The sequence below is a fragment of the Ascaphus truei genome, chromosome 11 (genome assembly GCF_040206685.1).
Source record: "Ascaphus truei isolate aAscTru1 chromosome 11, aAscTru1.hap1, whole genome shotgun sequence".
In the NCBI taxonomy this organism is placed as follows: Eukaryota; Metazoa; Chordata; class Amphibia; order Anura; family Ascaphidae; genus Ascaphus; species Ascaphus truei.
The window spans coordinates 43,895,444-43,916,872 of record NC_134493.1 but is presented as its reverse complement, the minus strand read 5'-3'; the positions used below and the strand labels follow the sequence as shown (position 1 = coordinate 43,916,872).

The 21,429-nt window shown below is 46.7% G+C and overlaps 1 protein-coding gene across 2 annotated transcripts in view; it reads left to right on the top strand.

The window, feature by feature from the left end:
* The window catches only part of SDK1 (sidekick cell adhesion molecule 1), a 489,999-nt gene that overhangs the window by 400,499 nt on the left and 68,071 nt on the right, over window positions 1-21,429 (top strand). For both annotated transcript variants that reach the window (XM_075565975.1, XM_075565976.1), the window contains exons 30-35: window positions 5,898-6,099; window positions 7,498-7,601; window positions 8,580-8,650; window positions 15,148-15,283; window positions 17,127-17,186; window positions 19,063-19,164. In XM_075565975.1, coding sequence (XP_075422090.1) covers window positions 5,898-6,099; window positions 7,498-7,601; window positions 8,580-8,650; window positions 15,148-15,283; window positions 17,127-17,186; window positions 19,063-19,164 — 675 coding nt within the window. The remainder of the gene's footprint in view (window positions 1-5,897; window positions 6,100-7,497; window positions 7,602-8,579; window positions 8,651-15,147; window positions 15,284-17,126; window positions 17,187-19,062; window positions 19,165-21,429) is intronic.

Sequence of the window (21,429 nt, the reverse complement as noted above, 5' to 3'; positions counted from 1 at the left end):
CCAGTACAGTATCTCTGTGGAGTTTAAAGGTCCAGGTCACTCAGGCCAATAGGAAGCCACAAGGCATGACATCATGGCTTCCTATTGGCCCACGTAACGCGGGACATTTAAATCTAGCAGCCCCACACAGCAGGAGAGAGAGATTTCGTTTTTCAATACAGACTAAGGACTGGACGGTTTGATTCATTTCCTTTCTAAGCAGCATTTATCCTCTTGCGGGATTTGAACTATACACATTGAGCTTGAACTTTATTCTATTGATTTGGACATTACTATTATTTGTGGGTTCTGCTCAGTTGGTTAGGGATGCAGGGTCTAGGAAGTACCTTGTGGTCCATTTGGACTTGAAGGAATGGGCCTGAGGAAGGGGTCTTCACCCTGAAACATTGCCCCCCTAAGAGCCCTCCTCCCCATTTTTGTTTTCCCCACACCCCACCTACCTTCTTTTCCATTGTGTTTTGTTTTTCCCTCCCCATGTGTCATTTCCCCACAGCTATTTCAACTGGGGGTTTATCTTTGTTTTAGTCGCTTGTGTGACATTACTCCAAGTGTATTTATATCTTGTGCTTTCATCATTACATTTTTCTATTTTGGCATATTCCCTTTTTGACATTTTTCTAATAGTCAGTGAGTGCTAGAATACTAGTTTGTGTTTTGTGATTTCTTTAGGGGGGATTAGGGTACCCCTTGTTCCTTTGGCACTCTGCAGACATTCCTACTGTTTTTGAGTGTTGTCTATCATTTTTTTGTTTTTTGTCATTCAGGGTTTTTTTTAAATAATTGCTACAAATATTTTCTCATAGTACAGAACTGATTTATTTGAAAACACACATGTGGGATATTGCTTGAGCTGCACAATTAGAGGTTTATTTTTCTTTCATAAATATGGTGCTGTTTTTTTGCATTGGGTTTGCCCCAGTTTTGTAGGGGATGGTCATTAAAACCCCAAACTTTTTTTTTTTAACAGTTTTTTTTCCCATTGATATACAGACACCTTTTCAGTTAAATTACAGTTACAGATTGTCCGTCGTGTGTGTCACACTCGCCACCCCGCAGCACACTGTAAATGAGCATTCTGAACATTCAGAGTTTAAAGACATTACTTAATTTGACATTTAACATTACAAAAGTTGTACCGTGCTTGTTACAGAAATAAAGGATTATAAAATGACATATAGCACATAGGGTCAGGCAGTGTTAAAATAAAAGCAGTAAAACAGAAAACGTATACTAGTGAAAGAGCCTCCTAATTGTGTGTGTGTGTGTGTGTGTGTGTGTGTGTGTGTGTGTGTGTGTATATATATATATATATATCTTATATCTTATTATATATTAGTGAAAGCACTGTATGCCTGTCTGCATCTTCCTGTGTCCCTAGGGGAAATCTCATTGGTCCCTTGCGCCGCCCGCCTCCACACCTCTCATTGGCCTGAGGCGGAGTGACCACACAGACACACACACACACACACACACACCTGTCTCTCTCTCTTCCCCCTCGGCCACACATGCACTCTCTCTGTCCTCTCTCCCCCCCATCACACTTACCTCCCTCCCGCTCCACTCCCGCTCCACTCCACTCACCTCCCTCCCACTTCCCTCCCTCCCGCTCCACTCCCTCCCGCTCCACTCCCTCCCCGGCGGGGGGACACGCGGCCACCTAAGAGGCGCCCGGAAGCCGCTCCACTCCCTCCCGCTCCACTCACCTCCCTCCCGCTCCACTCACCTCCCTCCCGCTCCACTCACCTCCCTCCCCAGCGGGGGGACACGCAGCCACCTAAGATGGCGGTGCCCGGAAGGACCCCCTTCCTCCCTCGCGGACTAACTAAGATGGCGGCGCACTGAAGGAGAGGTGACGTGTGTGTGTGTGTGTCACTGTGTGTGTGTGTGTCACTGTGTGTGTGTGTCATTGTGTGTGTGTGTCTCACTGTGTGTGTGTGTCACTGTGTGTGTATGTGACACTGTGTGTGTGACACTGTGTGTGTGTGTCTCACTATGTGTGTGTGTGTGTGTGTCACTGTGTGTGTGTGTGACACTGTGTGTGTGTCACTGTGTGTGTGTGTCACATGGGGGGGGCAGGAGAGGGGGGAGCTGAGAAACATACAGGGGGAGTGGAGAGGAGAGACCCGGAAATTTTAACCAACCCACCCCCCTCCAGTCCACTGTCCAACCCTGTCCACTAACCCCCCCCCTTCCTGTCCGCTGTCTCCCCCCCCTCCTGTCCGCTGTCCCCCCCCTCCTCCCGTCCGCTGTCCCCCCCTCCTCCTGTCCGCTGTCCCCCCCCTCCTCCCGTCCGCTGTCCCCCCCCTCCTCCCGTCCGCTCTCACCCCCCCCTCCCATCCGCTCTCCCCCCCCTCCTCCCATCCGCTCTCCACCCCCTCCTCCCGTCCGCTCTCCCCCCCCTCCTCCCGTCCGCTCTCCCCCCCCCTCCTCCCATCCGCTGTCCCCCCCCTCCTCCCGTCCGCTCTCCCCCCCTCCCGTCCGCTCTCCCCCCCCTCCTCCCGTCTGCTCTCCCCCCCCCCTCCTCCCGTCCGCTCTCCCCCCCTCCTCCCATCCACTCCCCCCCCTCCTCCCGTCCGCTCTCCCCCCTCCTCCCGTCTGCTCTCCCCCCCCCTCTTCCCGTCCGCTCTCTCCCCCCTCCTCCCGGCCGCTCTCCCCCCCCTCCTCCCGTCCGCTCTCTCCCCCCTCCTCCCGGCCGCTCTCCCCCCCCCTCCTCCCGTCCGCTCTCTCCCCCCTCCTCCCGGCCGCTCTCCCCCCCCTCCTCCCGGCCGCTCTCCCCCCCTCCTCCCATCCGCTCTCCCCCCCCCCCTCCTCCCGTCCGCTCTCCCCCCCTCCTCCCGTCCGCTCTCCCCCCCTCCTCCCGTCCGTTCTCCCCCCCTCCTCCCATCCGCTCTTCCCCCCTCCTCCCGTCCGCTCTCCCCCCCCTCCTCCCGTCCGCTCTCCCCCCCCTCCTCCCGTCCGGTCTCCCCCCCCTCCTCCCCTCCGCTCTCCCCCCCCCCTCCGCTCTCCCCCCCCTCCTCCCCTCCGCTCTCCCCCCCTTCCTCGCCTCCACTCTCCCCCCTCCTCCCCTCCACTCTCCCCCCCCGTCCTCCCGTCCGCTCTCCCCCCCCTCCTCCCCTCCGCTCTCCCCCCCCTCCTCCCCTACGCTCTCCCCCCCCCTCCTCCCCTACGCTCTCCCCCCCCTCCTCCCCTCCGCTCTCCCCCCCTCCTCCCCTCCGCTCCCCCCCCCTCCTCCCCTCCGCTCTACCCCCCCTCCTCCCCTCCGCTCTCCTCCCCTCCGCTCTCCCCCCCTCCTCCCCACGCCCTCCCCTCCGCCCTCCCGTCCGCTCTCTCTCCGTCCGCTCTCCGTCCACTCTCCCCCCACCCTCCCGTCCGCTCTCCCTCACCCTCCCGCCCGCTCTCCCCCTACCCTGCTGTCTGCTCTCCCCCCTCCTCCTAGCGGGAAATTTAACTCACGGGCAACGCCGGGTCTCTCAGCTAGTATATATATATATATATATATATATATATATATATATATATATATATATATATATATATATATATATATAAAAATACTAATATGTTCTTGTATAGCGCTGCTAGTTTTACGTATTGATATATATATAATTATTTTTAATTTGTTCCTTTGTAACTTTGAAGGGGAAAGTAATTATCTGGTACAGTATGTGTCATCGCAGTATTCTACCAATTTTCACATTACGGCAGCCGATTCTGGTTAGATTATAGACACTTATCAGTAAATGTAGCTGCAAATTGTGCAACATTCTAATTATTCTTCATTCTCGTTGGCCTGTAATGATACAGATACATGATCCAGTTTATTACCCGCAGGGCCTCTGGATTTGCACAATGTATAGTAAGGTCTTTGAAGCTCATTGACCAGGGGCGGCCAACTCCAGTCCTCAAGGGGCCGCCACAACAGGTCAGGTTTTCAGGATATCCCTGCTTCCGCACAGGTGGCTCAATCAGTCCCTGCTTCAGCACAGGTGGCTCAGTCTTTGACTGAACCTCTGAGCCACCTGTGCTGAAGCAGGGATATCCTTAAAACCTGTCCTGTTGGTGTGGCCTCTTGAGGACTGGAGTTGACAAAACCCAGTCAGAGCTTTATTCAGTTTCTCTATGATTCGTCGCCCGAGCATAACTGTCATTGTACTATAAACAGTTAATTGGTTAATTTTCCCCATAGCCATGAGACTGCAATGTTTTATGACACTGAGCCTCAATGCCAGAGTGAAGCAGAATTAAACGTTCATTTAGTAAGAAGGTTGCCATATTTCATTCAACGCAACACTTTTCCATTGCTATTTTGTGACTGAGACCCTGTCCTTACAAAGGTAGTATAAGTTCATATGGATTGCGATTGTAAATGTAGGTGACCCATTGGGGAGATAAAGGAGCAATCCATGCAATGTCCTACATGTGGTTTTTCTTAAATAAATCAGTTCTGTAGTATTAGATCAGCGGTGCAAACTGGGGGGCGCTAGATTATCTGGGGCTCAGACATTTAAATGAAATGCGGGGGACAGCACGAGGCCTCTATAATACACTGCTTTCCCTTCCAGCGACACGTTGTCCTGGTAACCCGATGTCAAATGACGCCGCGCAGTCACGTGCAAGATCTTTGCAACACTTTCCTGTTTGTGATAATGTGTTGCCAATGTTCCCAGCTGTTTGAGCTGTAAACTGCAACAATAGACATGCTTCCCTTAGTAATATAAGAATACATTGTAGCTGCTGAGTTACACTGACTGATGGATTGATTGAACTGAAAGACAGCCATTTAGTGAACCCATTTAGTGAACCCTGGGAAGCAGGATCTTTGCTCCTGAACGGGAGAACGAATCGATCAGCAGCTTAGGTAATTAGTTTTCATTAAAAGGTAATCAAAGGCTATATATATTATTTTATTAAATGCCACTCTGATTGTCTTTTTAGATGGAAAGCACTCTGCGCACTCTGCGCACTCTGCGCACTCTGTACTCTGCGCACTCTGCACTCTGCGCACTCTAGACTCTGCGCACTCTAGACTCTGCGCACTCTGCACTCTGCGCACTCTGCACTCTGCACTCTACGCACTCTGCACTCTACGCACTCTGCGCACTCTGCACTCTGCGCACTCTGCACTCTGCGCACTCTACACACTCTACACTCTGTGCACTCTGCGCACTCTACACTCTGTGCACTCTACACTCTGTGCACTCTACACTCTGTGCACTCTACACTCTGTGCACTCTACACTCTGTGCACTCTACACTCTGTGCACTCTGCACTCTGTGCACTCTGCACTCTGTGCACTCTGCACTCTGTGCACTCTGCACTCTGTGCACTCTGCACTCTGTGCACTCTGCACTCTGTGCACTCTGCGCACTCTGCGCACTCTGTGCACTCTACACTCTGCGCACTCTACACTCTGCGCACTCTACACTCTGCGCACTCTACACTCTGCGCACTCTACACTCTGCGCACTCTACACTCTGCGCACTCTGCACTCTGCGCACTCTGCACTCTGCGCACTCTGCACTCTGCGCACTCTGCACTCTGCGCACTCTGCACTCTGCGCACTCTGCACTCTGCGCACTCTGCACTCTGCCCTCTGCCTTTCCCAGCACTAAAATAACAGGAATGTTTAGGGGAGAATGGGACTAATCAGCCTGTGTTTATTCAGTGTTTATGTTTCTTTGAAGTATCCCATAGGGGGTTACTGTGTATCCTTGCAGCCAATAAGCTATTGATTCGGTGGCTTGTCGTTCAGTCCGATCTCCTTTGTCACTTCCTGTAACTTTGTAGCAGAAGCAGCAGTTAGACACTGTGCGTTGTAATCCATGTGTGGAACGCCTGCATCCACAAGCATCTCTTCTGTCGCACCCACATAAATGACTTCATTTCATTCATTTTAGAGCGGCCGGCGCCTCCCCGAGACCTGTCAGTTCCTCACTCGGAGGTTGGATCTCGGACTCTGCTCCTGCGCTGGATACCTGGCAGCGACGGCTCGTCGCCCATCCGATACTTCACCGTGCAGGTGCAGAAGCTGCCAGCAGGAGAATGGAACACATACTCCTCCTCCATCAGCCACGAGTCCAGCTCATGTGTTATTGAAAGGTACCTATCTGTACTGGCTGCATAGACCTGTATGTAGTCATAACCCCTTCACTCCCCAGAGTCACTCTTTAATTATTTTTTTTTTATCAACACCCGTTCACAGTGATGGATGTGCACTAGAGGGGCTGGGCTACCATCACCGAATTTGTATGTATTGAACCCCGAGAGGGAAATGGCTGGTAACGCAACTCTTGCATTATTACAGTCTGTGGCAGGAAGTACAAGTCACTCATGCTGAACGTTGCACCAGTTTTACATACCGTAGTTGCTTTTCCAAGCGCGGCGGACACTTGTTGCTACCGAGTTTCTTTTAGGAGGAGTTGAACGAAGGTGATGCTTAAACATTTGTTCAATGCTCAATCTCGTGCTGCTGGACTGTAGTTGGGAACAGGAAAGATTTGATAACACTCTCACAATGGTGCCCCTGCACACTGTGTGCACTAAGCCAACCCCACCTTGCAGAATCGGATCCATAGAAGCGGACGTAGGAGTCAGTGGGATCTGAGTCTGTGTTCCAGCAGAAAGGTTTATTCACTTGTTAGATTGGTTCCACAAACACAACTCTGTGTTTGGTCGTGAAGAGCAAAGACACAGAATTATACTACTTATTAGATAAGTCCTTACTCGCGAGTGTACTTAAAGTGAGTGTCCTTAAACTGGGGTATGCCTGTATACTACTGCTCAGCTCCTGTACTTAGGCTAGCAAATGAATAAGCAAACAAAGGTAGAAAGACACACTAGGCACATTATACCATATTTATAGTTTATATTTGGATTTTCTGAGCCAAATAGAAATTCACAAATCTTGATCCTGTTCCTTTACCTCTTTTGAACTCCAGTCAGTGAGACAACATGGAGGGAAATATAAGCAGTTTCTGCGGTGGTATCTTCACATAAAAGCAATGCCCTCGGGATTCCTGTGACCCTGATGTGTCCATGTACAACAAGCAGCTGTTAAGTGACCTGCCTGAGGCTGCAATGAGCAATTAAATGTATAATACAGTAATATCATGCTGTCCTTACCAGGCATCTCCTTGAGAATTCACCTACCTCTGCTCACAATACAATGCAGTTCCTTGATGCAATCACCCCTGGAATGCGTTGCAGTATTTGTGCTACAGTAATAGTGACAGAATTACCATGGGGGGGAATCCTGGAAGAATGTTTCTGTGTATTGGTTTTCTTGGTGTTTCCTTAGAAGCTGCCTGAGCCATAGGACCGTATAAGCATAAAGTCAATCGTCTATATATTCATCCCCTATAATGTGCTGGTATTGACGATCCATTATGCAGAAGAGCAGGATGGGTCTGTGATACTAAATGATCTTATCTGTGGCAGTTGAATATAAATCTTCTTCTCCTGATGCATTTCTATCTATTTATTTATTTTTAATTGTAGACTCAGTCCCTTCACATCATATAAACTGCGAGTAAAAGCGACCAATGACATCGGAGACAGTGAATACAACACGGAGACCGCGACAGTCACTACTCTGCAGGATGGTACGTTCAGCATCAGCTTCTCTCAAAAACATGGTTCCGCCTTCTCTACAAGAATGGGAAATACAAAAATAGTTTATTTGATTAATAAACAGGGACATTGGGTGGCTGTGTTATGTCAAAGACATTTTAACACCTCGTCAAGCTCCATTACGGGTTTAACGCATTCAACGGGGCGTTAACTGACTTGAATTTTTTATTTATTTATAAAAATGTGTTACCAGGAATTAATACATTGAGAGTTACCTCTCGTTTTCATGCATGTCCTGGGCACAGAGTTATAAAAATACTTGGTTACATTAAAAAAAACCAGGGTTAAACAGTCAATTCACAGACATTTCATGAATGGGAGTTGACGCCTGTTCAGGTGCATTAACCCGTAACAGAGCTGGATGAATAACCTCCTGAGAGTTCAATGGGAATCTTGATACTATTATAACAACTAAGAAATGTGTCCAGAAGGCCGTCCTGTATCTTGTAATACTCCCCTTTGACAGAATGCGCCAAAGTACACACATTTTCCTTTGAACAATGCAGAGGAATCTAACTGCACTTAATTGCTCAATAAATCTACCCATTGTAATCAGATGGCTCATCAAACTTCTCAAGGCCGTATGGTGTATAAACTCTTGGCTTTCTGCAACTCCTTCAGTGCTGGAGGAACTAGAAACACTTGTATAGGTTCAACTCGAACTCAGAATGCAATGCAGAGCTGGGCTAGAACAATGACATGTAGTTTCATGCTGAAATAGAAAAGCAAATTGCAGCCAAGAGCGGCTTCAACTTTAGTAACCATGGAAGGCCCATATATAACCAGCCCAATGGAGGAGATTAAATATGTATTCTTATATTAACACTATTTGTTCCATGAAAACCGTGGCCTATAATTCACATAATACATTATTCAGCTTGTTCATAACTTGAGTAGGAAGTGAACTTGTCTTTTCCTTTAGTCTGAACGTCTAACACTGTGCTTTTCAGCCCCAGAGGAGCCTCCAAATTCAGTTTCGGTGACTCCTCGTACCACAACCTCCATACTGATCCAGTGGCAGGTAAGACCGAGGCCCATAAAGACCTTGTTCTTAAAAGGTTCATGATCTATGAGCTGTGGAAATCACCTATTTAGGGATCTCCGAAGATGATCTCTGTGTCTGCTCTTTGGGGGATTCAATGTGTCTGACCAGGCAAGGAATCTTTTTCATTTTACGGGCTGTTCTGCAGCTGGGAAGGCAGTTCTGGATAATAAATGACAACACTAGGAACACAGAGACAGCTGAGAGACTGGGCCCTGCTCCCTCCCTCCCTGCTGACTTTTCTAGTTCAACAGTAAATCACGCTCTTACCAGCAGGATTCCTGCACACGGACTGCAGAAATATGGATGCTTCTGTTTCTATGGATTTTAAAAACATACGGAGAGACAACATTTGCTTCCCGTATTTTATGCTGGAAGTGTTACATTTGACAGCGTTACGGGAATTAAACACAACTGTGCATTTTAGGTGTAATTGAGAAGAGCAGGCATTACTCTGCATATGACACGACTACACTTCACTGTGCACGCTAAAGAGTAAACCTGTTGGTGTCTGTGACAGATTTTATACTTGCCCTATATGATCAGCAGGAATCTTGACCTTCAGACTGAAATTACTAAAAGAAGCAGCTAAGAATTTAAGGCTATTACAGAAACATGCATGGAACATACCAGCAACTAAGGCAGGGGTGCTCAACTCCAGTCACCCCCCCACATCTCCACCCCAACAGGTCAGGTTTTCAGGATATTTGTGCTTCAGCACAGGTGACTCAATCAGTCCCTTCAGTACAGGTGGCTCAATCAGTCCCTTCTTCATCACAGGTGACTCAATCAGTCTCTGATTGAGCCACCTGCACTGAAGCTGGGATATCCTGACTACCTGACCTGTTGTGAGGGCTTGAGGACGGGAGTTGAGCACCCCTGAACTAAGGTGAAGATGCAAATCTATGAGACTTCAGGGCACCCAAAATATTTTCGACAGCGCGATTCAAGACTGGCTCTGGAGCTCTCGGTTGCCCTCTGGCAGTACCACAAACCCTATGAAAAGGATATAAGGTCCTTTACCATCCCGGTAGAAAGCTGGGAGGAGCAGGACATATGCCATTTCTATTTGGAGGGAACAGGGTTCTGTTCAACATGAAGCAGCTGTGAGCCAGAGAATGGAAGCTGAGCAGGAAAGAAGAAAGCAGCTACTGCGGAAGTTTGGGTTCCAACTCGGATAACACCCCTTGGTGAAACTTGTAACTAATGGAGTTGCTCTCGAATTGGGATTGCTAGTCACGAGTGGAATCATCAGGCACATGATTAGCTCTCGTATGCATACACTATGATCCAGATTAATCTACGGTTGCCCTATTGGAATAACAGAACGGACATTAATACACACAAAAAAATGCCTGGAATCGGACAGAGATCCTGTAGAGAAATTTTTTTGTCCCTGTTACTTTACTATTTTGAGCAACCACTGATACACACAAGAGGTTAGTGTACAAAATAAAGGCAATTGGTCAGGGTGAAAGTATTTGCAGCTGGTTGAAAACGGGTTGAAGGACAGACGGCAGAGAGTTGTCATGAATGGAACTTTTCAGGTTGGGCTAAAGTCGTGAGTGGAGTACCTCAGGGATCGGTACTGGGACCCCTGCTTTTTAACTTGTTTATTAATGACCTTGAGGTTGACATAGAGAGCGAAGTCTCCATCTTTGCTGATGACACTAAATTGTGTAAAGTAGTAAAAGCAGAGCAGGATGTAATGTATCTCCAGAAGGACTTGGATAAACTGGGAACTTGGGCAGGTAAATGGCAGGTGAGGCTTACTACAGATAAGTGTGAGGCTGTGCATTTGAGAAGCAAGAATGTTAATTCTACATACAAACTAAATGTGACAACATTAAGGAATGTGGGAGTGCTTATAGACAGCAGGCTTCATGATGATGCTCTATTAGTGCTCAATGTCAGTAGCGGCAAAGACTTATAGGAAATTATCTTCCATATAATAGGGTATGAATGGAAGGGAAGACAGCATCATAATGCCACTTGTGACAACTGGGCCACTTTGCAGGATCTTTCCTCGCACAGTAAAGACAGGAAGCAGAAGGATCTGTTAGCAGGTTTATTCTTAAAGGCATAAAACAAAGCCTCAAACTGAATGCCTAGCTCCTCACTGAGAGCGCTAACTAACCCCGTTGTTAGTCCCTAACTAGCGGTTGGAGGGCTAAACCCCTTACCAACTATATCAAACACAGTCATATGCAGATCATTTTACCTGCTGGCTCCCCGATTTCTCCTGACTGGGGTAAGAGGGGAGAGTCCAAGTCTTGTCCCAGGCACATCCTTCGCACATCCTTCTGGGCACCTTGATTCCCCGTGGCTCACCTCGTTCGTGGCTGCAGAGTCCTGCAGCTCCCAGGGACACGCTTCTGGGCAGTCCCCACAGCCTCTTGCCCTGTCTCTGCAGGTTATGGAACAGGTGGCCTCTGTGGCATTCCAGCAGTCTCTCAGGACATCCCCCTGAGCAGCGTTTTGGACACTGCTCCAGAAAAAGTGCGTAGAAGAGCCACTGAATTAATAAATAGGATAGAAGGTCTAATTTATGAGGAAAGGCTCTCCAAATTACAATGGGTTTGTTTACATTAGAAAAGAGGCGTCTAAGAGGGGATGTGATAACTCATTTAGAATTCTGTATATTCAAGGTCAATACAAGGAGTTTTTAGTCCAAAGGACACTACAAATGACACAGGGTCATTCCTTGAGATTAGAGGTGTAGCCCTTTTTCTGACACTCTAAAGAGACTACGGGTACTGCACACACCTGTGGCTCCAGGAGATCTGAGCCTCCGCTAGCTGGGAGCCTGGGGGAACACTTATTTAGCGCAGCGCCTCCACTTAACCAGGATCCCCATCGCGTAAGATTCCCCTGGGTAAGAACAATATTCACCCACATATGATTGTAACCGACTTTACTAGAGCAAAATGCAACCTTCTCACTTATCATTGGCATAATACATAACTCACCTTACTTAACTTATACTATAACACTAGTCATAAGCAGCAATACAAAACACACGCCTAATAACCGGTAATGTCCTTATAATGTTAGTGTCTAAGCCACGCTCCTAGGAGTATTGTCTCTGTCCCGTCACCGCATGCCCCATACACCGTGTCCATGTACTATATTAAGAATGGTAGGCCCAGTCCTTTCGTCACTCCACTAGTGTCCCCAAAGAGTGTTCCCTAAGGCGGGATCAGCGCCTGTTGACCGGTGTTGGTGCACTTTGTTGTAAATACCTTCCGGTCACGGCGGTGACCGGTAACAGCTTCGTAAAGGGTCAGACGAATCAGCGGCCTGCCTCCTGTGTCGCAATTTCCAGCCGTCTGGTCCCAAACGACTCGCAACACCCTTGTTCCGCACGCTTGTCCCTAGCTGTTGTACAGTAAGGGGAATGTGTCTACCACTATAGGGCGTCCCTGCAGCACAGCAACCTACTGTGACTCAGGGGTTCTCCTAGGGGCCTGCAGGGAAGAGCTGTCCTATGCAGGCGGACCACGGACCCCCTGCACTCACACTACCTCCTCCTTCACCTTCCAGATCCCCTCTGCCTAGCGTGGTCTCTCCCCCACGCTTCCCTTTCCTCCTCCCGTAATCCCAGCCTCCTGATTGGCTCCTGACATCAGATGGCTGTCCTAGAGCTCATGGGAGTTGTAGCCCACCAACGGAGCCTTTCCCTTATTGGTCCCTCGTTCGCGCGCTTACATTGCGCATGCGCGACCTCTCCGCTCTGTCAGTGCCCTCTGTAAGGTTGCGCAATAACATGGCGGCGCCCTATACTGTCGGGCCCCCGCGGAACCTGCACCACTCCCTCCGGGCACACAAATGCATCCGCATGAGGTATCTAACACACCCCTACAGAGGAAAACAGATTTCACCAGCAACAAAGCAAAAGAGTACATACAATAAGAGCAGTTACAATGTGGAATTTACTACAGATGGAGACTGTGATGGCAGATACAATAGATATCTGTAAGAAAAGATTCTACATCTTTTTTTTTTTTTTTTTAATGAAAAGTTATATAAGGATAGCCCAGATAAGTTAAACATAGAAAGGATGTTGATCCAGGGAGAAATCGGATTGCCATTACTGGAGCCAGGAATTTTTTTTTACCCTTATGAGACATTGTTGGCGAATGATTCACTGGGGGCATTTGTTTGCCTTTCTCTGCATCAATATAAAAAAACAAATATATGATGAGTATCTAAGTCTACTACATTTAGCATGGGTTGAACTTGATGGACATATGTATTTTCTTCAAACTATGTACCTGTCAGGACTCGGGGCACACGCCGCCCTCGGCGCTGCCCACGCCGCCCTCGGCGCTGCCCTTCCTTACGTGTACCGCTGGCTGCGGTCTCCTCCGTCCCTGCTTGGCGCCTCAGCCCGCTCCTCCGCCCCCCCCGCGGCTTGCACGCACGCCACCGATGCCGGACTCGTGGTTGCTCCACTTACAGGGCGCACGCCGCACAACTTAATTTATGCACTGCACCGGCCTGGTAACTCCGTCCCCCGGCCAGCTCCGCTCTCAGGCTCAGCTCCTCCCACCACCTTCCGGCAACAAACCAGGCCATTAACCCCTGCCCTATCACAAAGGGCTCCTGGGCGCGCCTCTGCTCCACCCCTTCCTCCCATTGGTCCTCACTTTATAACCCCCGTGGTTCCTCTCCAGCCCCGCTCTGCATAGTTCGTCTGCCTTGTGCTGTTACTCACTGTGCCCAGCTCTCTCTCAGTTTCAGCTTCGTTACCGAATCGGCTTGTCTTCCGTCCCTCTCTGGCTCTACGACCCCGGCTCCACTCGACCACGTTTACCTCTCGGATCCCTTGAACTCGGCACTTGGACCTCCACTTCCCGGAACTCTGTTATCCTCGACCTCTGGCTTCGGACCTTACTACGTCACCTTCTCTACGCCCGGATCTGGCAAGTACTTTACCTACCCTGGTACCCCTGACCTTGTCCACACAACCAATCCACACTCCGGGCACGCTCTCACTACTGCGGGTGCGTGGTTACTCACTTTCCACCTCAGTATTGGGGGTTAGTCTGGTCTGCGGGCAGAACAGCGTGACAGTAACTACTGTACATAGGTCTCGGTAGCACAGTTTGGCAGCCATGCAGGACTCTGCTTCTTTAAAATTATAACGGCTTTAATTGCAAGTGCTTTTCGCTAGGAAAATGCAGCTTCCACAGCTGAATGACCCACTGAGCTCAATGCTAACTGAGTAGCCAAAGCTGCTGATATCCATTTGCTGTGGGTTTTTCTGGCATCGTTATTTTGAATGCTGCCTGCTAAATGAGTTGCAGTTAAATGTCTGGCTGTCATGTGTTCAAATAGCAAACCCTTATGAAACGCCAATTAAAGCACCCAAGTGTTACACATGTATCCCAAGGACTGAGCTGTGCCAATCAATCGGATGTCCGTTCCACAACAAGGCTGCTGTGTGGTTTATTGAGAAATTACAGCTAAAGGTTCTGCAGGGAATTCTCTGGAATCTGGAATTATTGTAACCTGTAATGTGTCCAACCCAATCCCCTATTCCTGTTGCAATAGATTTGTCTGTATAAAAACTGGAATTCTATAGCATGACAGATAATTCTTGATCCTTGATAAAGAACACTAACACGTTCGAAACGCGTTGGATTTTAATGTCTTGATGACTCAATAAATGTATACTTTTTTTGTTAGCTGGGGTCCTCTCCTTGCTTCTACCGGATTGTGCGTTCCTCACATCACCATATATCTACTGTCTGAATTACACACATGTGGATTACTTCCAGAAGCTTTTAGACCCAACAACTAGACAGCCCAAGTTCATCAAGACTCAAGGTTAAGGCTGATGCTTCTGCTGTGGGAGCTTTGTGCTATACCCAGTACATTTGAACTCTTAAGAATGTCAGGAATTAAGTCCATGCTCTCAATGTCAAGTTTTCCATTTCTTACTTCAATAAATAATTCATATGGTATGAACAATTTGCTTTAAATTATACTCTTCTTCTGAAATTCATACAAAGAACATACCACAGTATAATGAATATTTTTGACTATTTGCCAACTTAGAGATTCCATAGAGATTTACACTTTTCCACTAAATCTACTTTATCTGAAGCCATGAAATGACAGCTAGGATGAAGGGTGGAAGTAATTAAAATGTTACTCTCAGTTGGGATCAAAGTTCACACCCAGAGTATGAGTTCCTTCAGATGAAAGCATCCTCCAATTCTAAAAACTGCAAATTCTGAATCAACACATTTGACACCCAGAAGGTTCACTTCACAACTTTAGATACACAAAAGATTCAAACCAAAGATAGGAGGAAGTTCCAGCTGGTACTGAGATACATTTGAATCAGTCTCGTAAAGTCTGATCATGATTAGGTTCTAGGACTATGAATTTTGCTGCATACCCAGAACATAATGATGGTTCAGGCATTCGCTATGTAACTATTCTTTACCCGTTATACATTATTCCAGCCTCCAAAGGATGACAGTGTGAACGGGATTCTCTTGGGCTACTATATATATTACCGGGAACTGGAATCCATTACCGGTGTTTGGCTGGACCCTAGTACAATGGAGAATCCTGCATCTGAGCAGACACAGGTTACATGTGAGTATCCAGTGCCGGCAGCTAATTCCTAGCAATGTGCATGCATGAGGAGAGGCTGCTGAATTTAATTTTGTCACATCTGCTTTCTGTGGTAATTTCAGCATCTCACTTTACATATTACACCCATATTCATGCAGTGCTAATCACACCTTCAGAAACAGTGCATGTTTTAAAGAGTTCTAAGTGTGGAGGCAGGATATGGAGAATCTGAGATACCTGCTCACTCCATTACATATCTACTGAAGACTCGCCTCCTGGGACCCTGTCCTGATCACTCATCTGTTTTTTGGGGTGGAAAAGAGCCACCTCAGTATGAAGCATTCTGCAAAGTTCTTAAACAAAAGTGGAAGGTTATGTGTTGTTTTTTTATTTATTATGTCTTAAATCCTAAAGATCTCAAGTCCCAGTGGGGGGTTTAGGACATTTTGCTGGTTAATCATTTCATGTGTTTACTTGGTACAAAATAAGTGAGTACTTTAGTAATAGGCGATACCTTTTTTATTTGGACTAACAGTTGATATTTGTGGACAAAGTTTTGTGAGTTCTACTCTCTTCCTCGGATCAACCTACACTGCCTATTAGTGCATATAAATAAAGGAATCGCCTAATATTGAAATACTCACTTATTTTGCTACTACTGCAGCTGGACTTACATGGATACTTCTATTTAATTCTTATTTTTTACTTCTAATTGAAAATGAGACAGAGCATGACGTAGACTTGGGCATTATACCGGTGTGATGGGAATATCACTGTAATAATAAATGATGGTAAAATAATTTGTCTAATCTTTTATTACCACGGTATTAGTGTCTGCTTCTTGCAGTTTTATTAATTCGTTGCTCCCTGCAGGGGGGGAAAGGGGGGGAATCGGCTACCAATAGTCCCATTGATCTTTCTCTGGAGAGGCTGTAGCTGTAGCCTTCCTACCAAAATCCGCCCGCAGACTGGGTACTAAAAGAATCTAAGGAAGCATTCTTCCGAATCCATCGTTGTATACAATCCAGGTGAATTTTTAAGAATCTGCATTCTGTATTGAATCTGAAATGCGCACCGCGGATTGTCAAGAATCTGTGCTTCCTCTTCCTGCCCCCTCATTTTCTCTCTCTCGTTCTCTCCTCTCTCTTCTCTCCTCTCTCTCCTCCTCTCTATCTCTTCCTTCTGTCTCTCCCCCCTCCTTCTCTCTCTCTCCTCCCCCTCTCGCCTCTCTCTCTTCTCTCTCCTCTCGCTTTCCCCTGCTTCTCTCTCTCTCTCTCCCCCCTCCTTCTCTCTCTCTTTCTACTCCCTCTCTCCCCTCATTCTCTCCCCTCCTTCTCTCTCTCTCTCTCTCCTCCCTCTCTCCCCTCTCTCTTCTCTCTCCTCTCTGTTTCCCCTGCCTCTCTCTCTCTCTCCCTCCTCCTCTCTCTCTTTCTCCTCCCTCTCTCTCCTCTCTCCCCTCCTTTCTCTCCCCTCCTTTCTCTCCCCTCCTTTCTCTCCCCTCCTTCTCGCTCTCTCTCTCTCTTCCCTATCTCTTCTCTCCCTCCCCTCTGATTTAATCTGAGTGCAAATTTTTAGCAATCCGCTCGCGGATTATTGAGACTTTTGAGACTGATCTGCGGAAATCAGCAGACTAAAGGAACTGGACGATCCAAGGCGGATCCAAAACCGCAAACCAAACTTTCGCCCATCCCTGCTTGTAGCGCGCTTGTAAGGAGTGATGAGATGGTATTTTCCCTCTGAGCGCAGTCCTGAAGCTGAGACTCCATGCACCCTGCATCATTTCATTGTGTCTCAAATGTACATTGTTTGCAATAACTATTTTCCTGCACAGTAACAAGCTTTCTGCTTTGCTTACCCTGAATAGCCCAGAGCAGCTTCAAAGCAGTGAGCAGCAGCCCTTCCTTAACGACACATGAATTAACACGTAAGTGTTCACCCTCCTTGGCTGTGTTGTAGGGCCACCTTGTAGGACTAATGACGAAATAGCCATTTCCCTGCTAGTTTGTTAAGTGCTTCAGCACAAAATAAATATGTTGTCAATCAGGGCCAGCTGGGAGTATTGCAGGGCCCGGCGGGCCGTGTGCGCACGCGTCGGGTGTGTGACGTCACGTGATAAGCGGGGGCCTCTTGTCAAGGCGTTGCGTCATCACGTGACTTCACGATTAGCGGGTGATTCCAGCGCTTACAGAGTCCCCGCTCTCTCCCCCGGCCCAACTCCGGTAATCACAGTTTAAAATGTGGTGGTGATTCGTGACGAAGGGCTGCTGCCCGAAACGTCGCGTCCCCTCAGGCGAGAGTGTCAGCTCTATGTATGTAAGCGTTTTTCTATTTTTCACTAGGCCGCTTTATGCAATTAGTGTTTGTATGTTTTACCTGGTTCGTATATCCATGCTACATTACAATATTGATTTTTTTTCCCCCAAGACTGGCGTCCTGTTGTTTATATGGTTAAGATAAAGATCTGTTTCCCCGCTTTATGTCTCCGGCTAATTACCACCGCAACATTTAAACTGTGATTACTGAAGCAGGGCTGGGGAAAAGCACGAAGTCTCGGGATGCGCGTGGCGATGACGCACCGTATAGAGAGTGACTTCTTGTGAAGGATGAGTAGATACATCCTGTGCTGGTAATATGAAACTTAAGTCTTCTTCTAATCTTGTTTCATACTCTGCATTGTGAGCGTTCCATGAACCTTCCGGAAGGGGATAACCTGAAGGTGGATAGTCAAATAACAGTGGGAAATAATGTGAATCCTGCCCTTTCAAAAGCCCCCAAATCTTCCTCCATCGCCTCCCGCGTATAGCGCCGATCATTCTGTTCTTTCCACATTCTGCGATAAGAAACGGATATCCATCCGCAGTTACAAAGTTGATTTGGTCAAGTATCTTTCACTATGTGTACATCAATACTTTGTATTGTACCTTATATAGTGTGTTATGATGTACGAACAGGAGTGGCCAACTCCCTTCCTCAAGGTCAGGTTTTAAGGATATCCCTGCTTCAGCACAGGTGCCTCAATCAGTGACTAAGTCATTTTGACTGAGCCACCTGTGCTGAAGCAGGGATATCCTTATAGCAGCAAAACATGAAAAATCCTATATGTTTTTTAAATAAATCAGTTCTGTAGTATTAGCTAATATAGTCTGCATTTTTTTTTAAAGTCCTAATGTCATTTTTAAGGATTGTTTTAATGTCCTGATTAGCATTTGGTTGCTATAGCAACCATTTAGAAAGTCATATCCACGTCCTCTCTTATAACAGGCTCTCCCACACCTTTTTGAGCTCTGCCCTTTGGCAAGAAAGTGTCACAAACAGATTTGTTCCTGTGATCCAAATTGCAAATTGTCTATTACTCTGCAAGCTGTGACAATAATGTGTTACTGTACATACACATAGTAATATAATGTGACATATCAGCTGCAGCATTTCACAGACTGCAGCGCAAGTTAGGAGGCGGCCATTTCGTTAGGCACACAATCAGGATTTTTGCAGATTTATAACAGGAGCACCAAACGATTGCCAGCTTCTGTAAGAATGTAAGAATACATTGTCACGTGCTTTACATATTAAAATAACAATAAAATAATGGGGCATGCAATATTGTTGCTTTAAAACCTGTCCTGTTGGTGGCCCTGATGTACGATGTGCACTTTGTAACATGTTTTATATAGTAATTTACTTCAATATTTGTGAATGTGTAAAGTAGATTTAAGTTTTGTGACATTTTGTAAACACTCTTAAACAATCCCCCGAGTGTGCGAATATGAATCTGCTTCCGCTTTACTAATCTCCTACCACAGAGCTGAACAAGTACAAGCGATATGAAGTGGTGATGACCGCATACAATACGGTGGGCGAGGGTCCTGCCAGCTCGCCAGTGGAAGTCTTTGTTGGGGAAGCAGGTAAGTCAGACCTAAAATGTGCACAAGGAACAAACTCTGCACGAGGAATAACCAGACCGTCTGTACCAAACCATGCAGGACAAGGAGGGTGGGTGTATGGATTTCCTTTATATTTATTTTACCCTTGGTGTGTGATGACCTCCGTGTCACTTGTGGTGCTACGGTTTATGTGTTATCACTCCCAGGGTGTGTAAAATAAATCCATAGTATAAATCCATTGCTCTCTGCATGTCCGATAATAACCTCATGCTTCACATTGATACATTGTCACTGACCCTGCAGTTGCTGACACTTTCTGACAATCCGCAGGGCTCTGTCATATGGAATCCATCTGAGACCCATAAGCTTCTCCCAGGAACATTGTGTACACATTGTATTGCAGTACAAGCTTGAATATAATATACAGGAGGCTGCTAATACAAACAACGCAGGATATGAGAACCAGACACAAGAGCTTACAATCTGCTTAATCACTAGAAGTGAACTGTCCTTTTATCTTGTGGCAGCGAAATGGAATGATATAATTCTAAATATATAGGGGACATGGCATATATCCTGGTGTTTAATATAGCTATGTGTACATGCTAGCACTGAGATCGCTCCCTCTCTCATCTTCCCAGCAGCTACAATCTGATTAGTTGTGTAAGTCACACAACGTGTGCTCGTGCTGCGTATACATCACCAACAAGTTCTGACATAATACATGATAACACTGCCGCTTTTTAAAATACGAGCAGACCTGCGCTTGCTCCCTGTATACAGCAGTGCTGGATACAGCACAAAGTTGCATTCAACTTGGCTATGACCTTTTATAATATGTAAATGGCAGCTGAGCACACGGGAAGCAGACAAGAGCCACCAGCCTTTTCTGTGCAATGATATTGATTTCTAAAGGTGCCGCCACACGGCAGTCAGCCATGCAACAACTCCAAGACGCTTAGCAACCGTCACTAAGGAGACCGGTTTAAGAGAGAAGTTAAAGGGCACCCCGCAACACAGCATTACTTGGTAATTAAGAAAAACTAATTACCACCACAAGTGACTTATGCTAATTTAATTTAGCAAGCCGATAATGCTGTGTGTGACGTTTCTTTAATCTCCTTTCTATTTTACTTGTTGCTATTTTTTGAGATGTATTTATTTGGTGCACAGTACATGTTTAATTCTCCATACGGAGACGTCCTTCCCTGTGTATTATTGGCTCGCATTGCAGGGCCTTTTCTTTATAAACACCATGGATGTGTAGAAGTCTGGCCATGATTTTTAAAAAAAAAATTTTACATTATTCAAATATTCATTCTGCGCAGTCAGAGAAAACGGATCTTGACATACTCCAGTTATTATTTTCACTGCCTTTTTTTATTTGCTGGAATGACGGTCTGCTTCACATATAATGCAGATGTTTGGAACAACACACACCAAATCATATGGATCCTAAGTATCTTGGTTTGTAACTTGCAACTTTGCTTTAAGGCACAGACTATGTACTCCAGATTGTGGCCCATTGCCATATATATAATCTTCTAAAGCCCTTGTCGATCCCCTGCTGGATGAAGGTCTCCCCAATGATCTTTCAAGTACTGAGCGTTGCAAGCCTCTCTTCTCCACGTTGCTCCAACATATTTTCTGATTTCATCCTCGCATCTTAATTTTGGTTGTCGTTTCGGCCTTTTAATTAACTTTGGAATCCAGTCGAGTTCCATATTTGCCCAACGATGGTCATTTCTTCTTGCGATCTGTCCGGCCCACTGCCATTTAAATTTCTTCGCCCTTCTGATGATGTCGCAGACTTTTGCTTGGTTTAGAACCCATTCATTCTTTTTCCTGTCTCTTCGGGTAATACCCAACATACATCTTTCCACACTACTTTGAGTTGTCTGAAGCTTCTGAATTATCTGCGCATTTAGGGTCCAAGTTTCACATCTGTACGTGAGCATGGGTAGGATACACTGGTCAAAAACTTTCCTCTTGAGGCACAGTGGAAGGTCTTGTTTCTTCCAAATGTGCTCCATCCCATATTCATTCACCTACTGATTTCATTCATAAGTTTCCCATTCACTTACTGGTCAAGGTAGACATAGTCTTCGACTTCTAGTTCTATTCCATTTATTTTGATCTTTGCGGAGTGGACACATTTGTTGAACATCACTTTGGTCTTGCTCAGGTTAATATGGAGGCCCATTTTCTTAATTGGTTCAGCAAGTTTTCCAATGTGTTGCTGGAGGTGTTCTGGACTGGTGGCAAAATACCAGTCATCTGCAAATC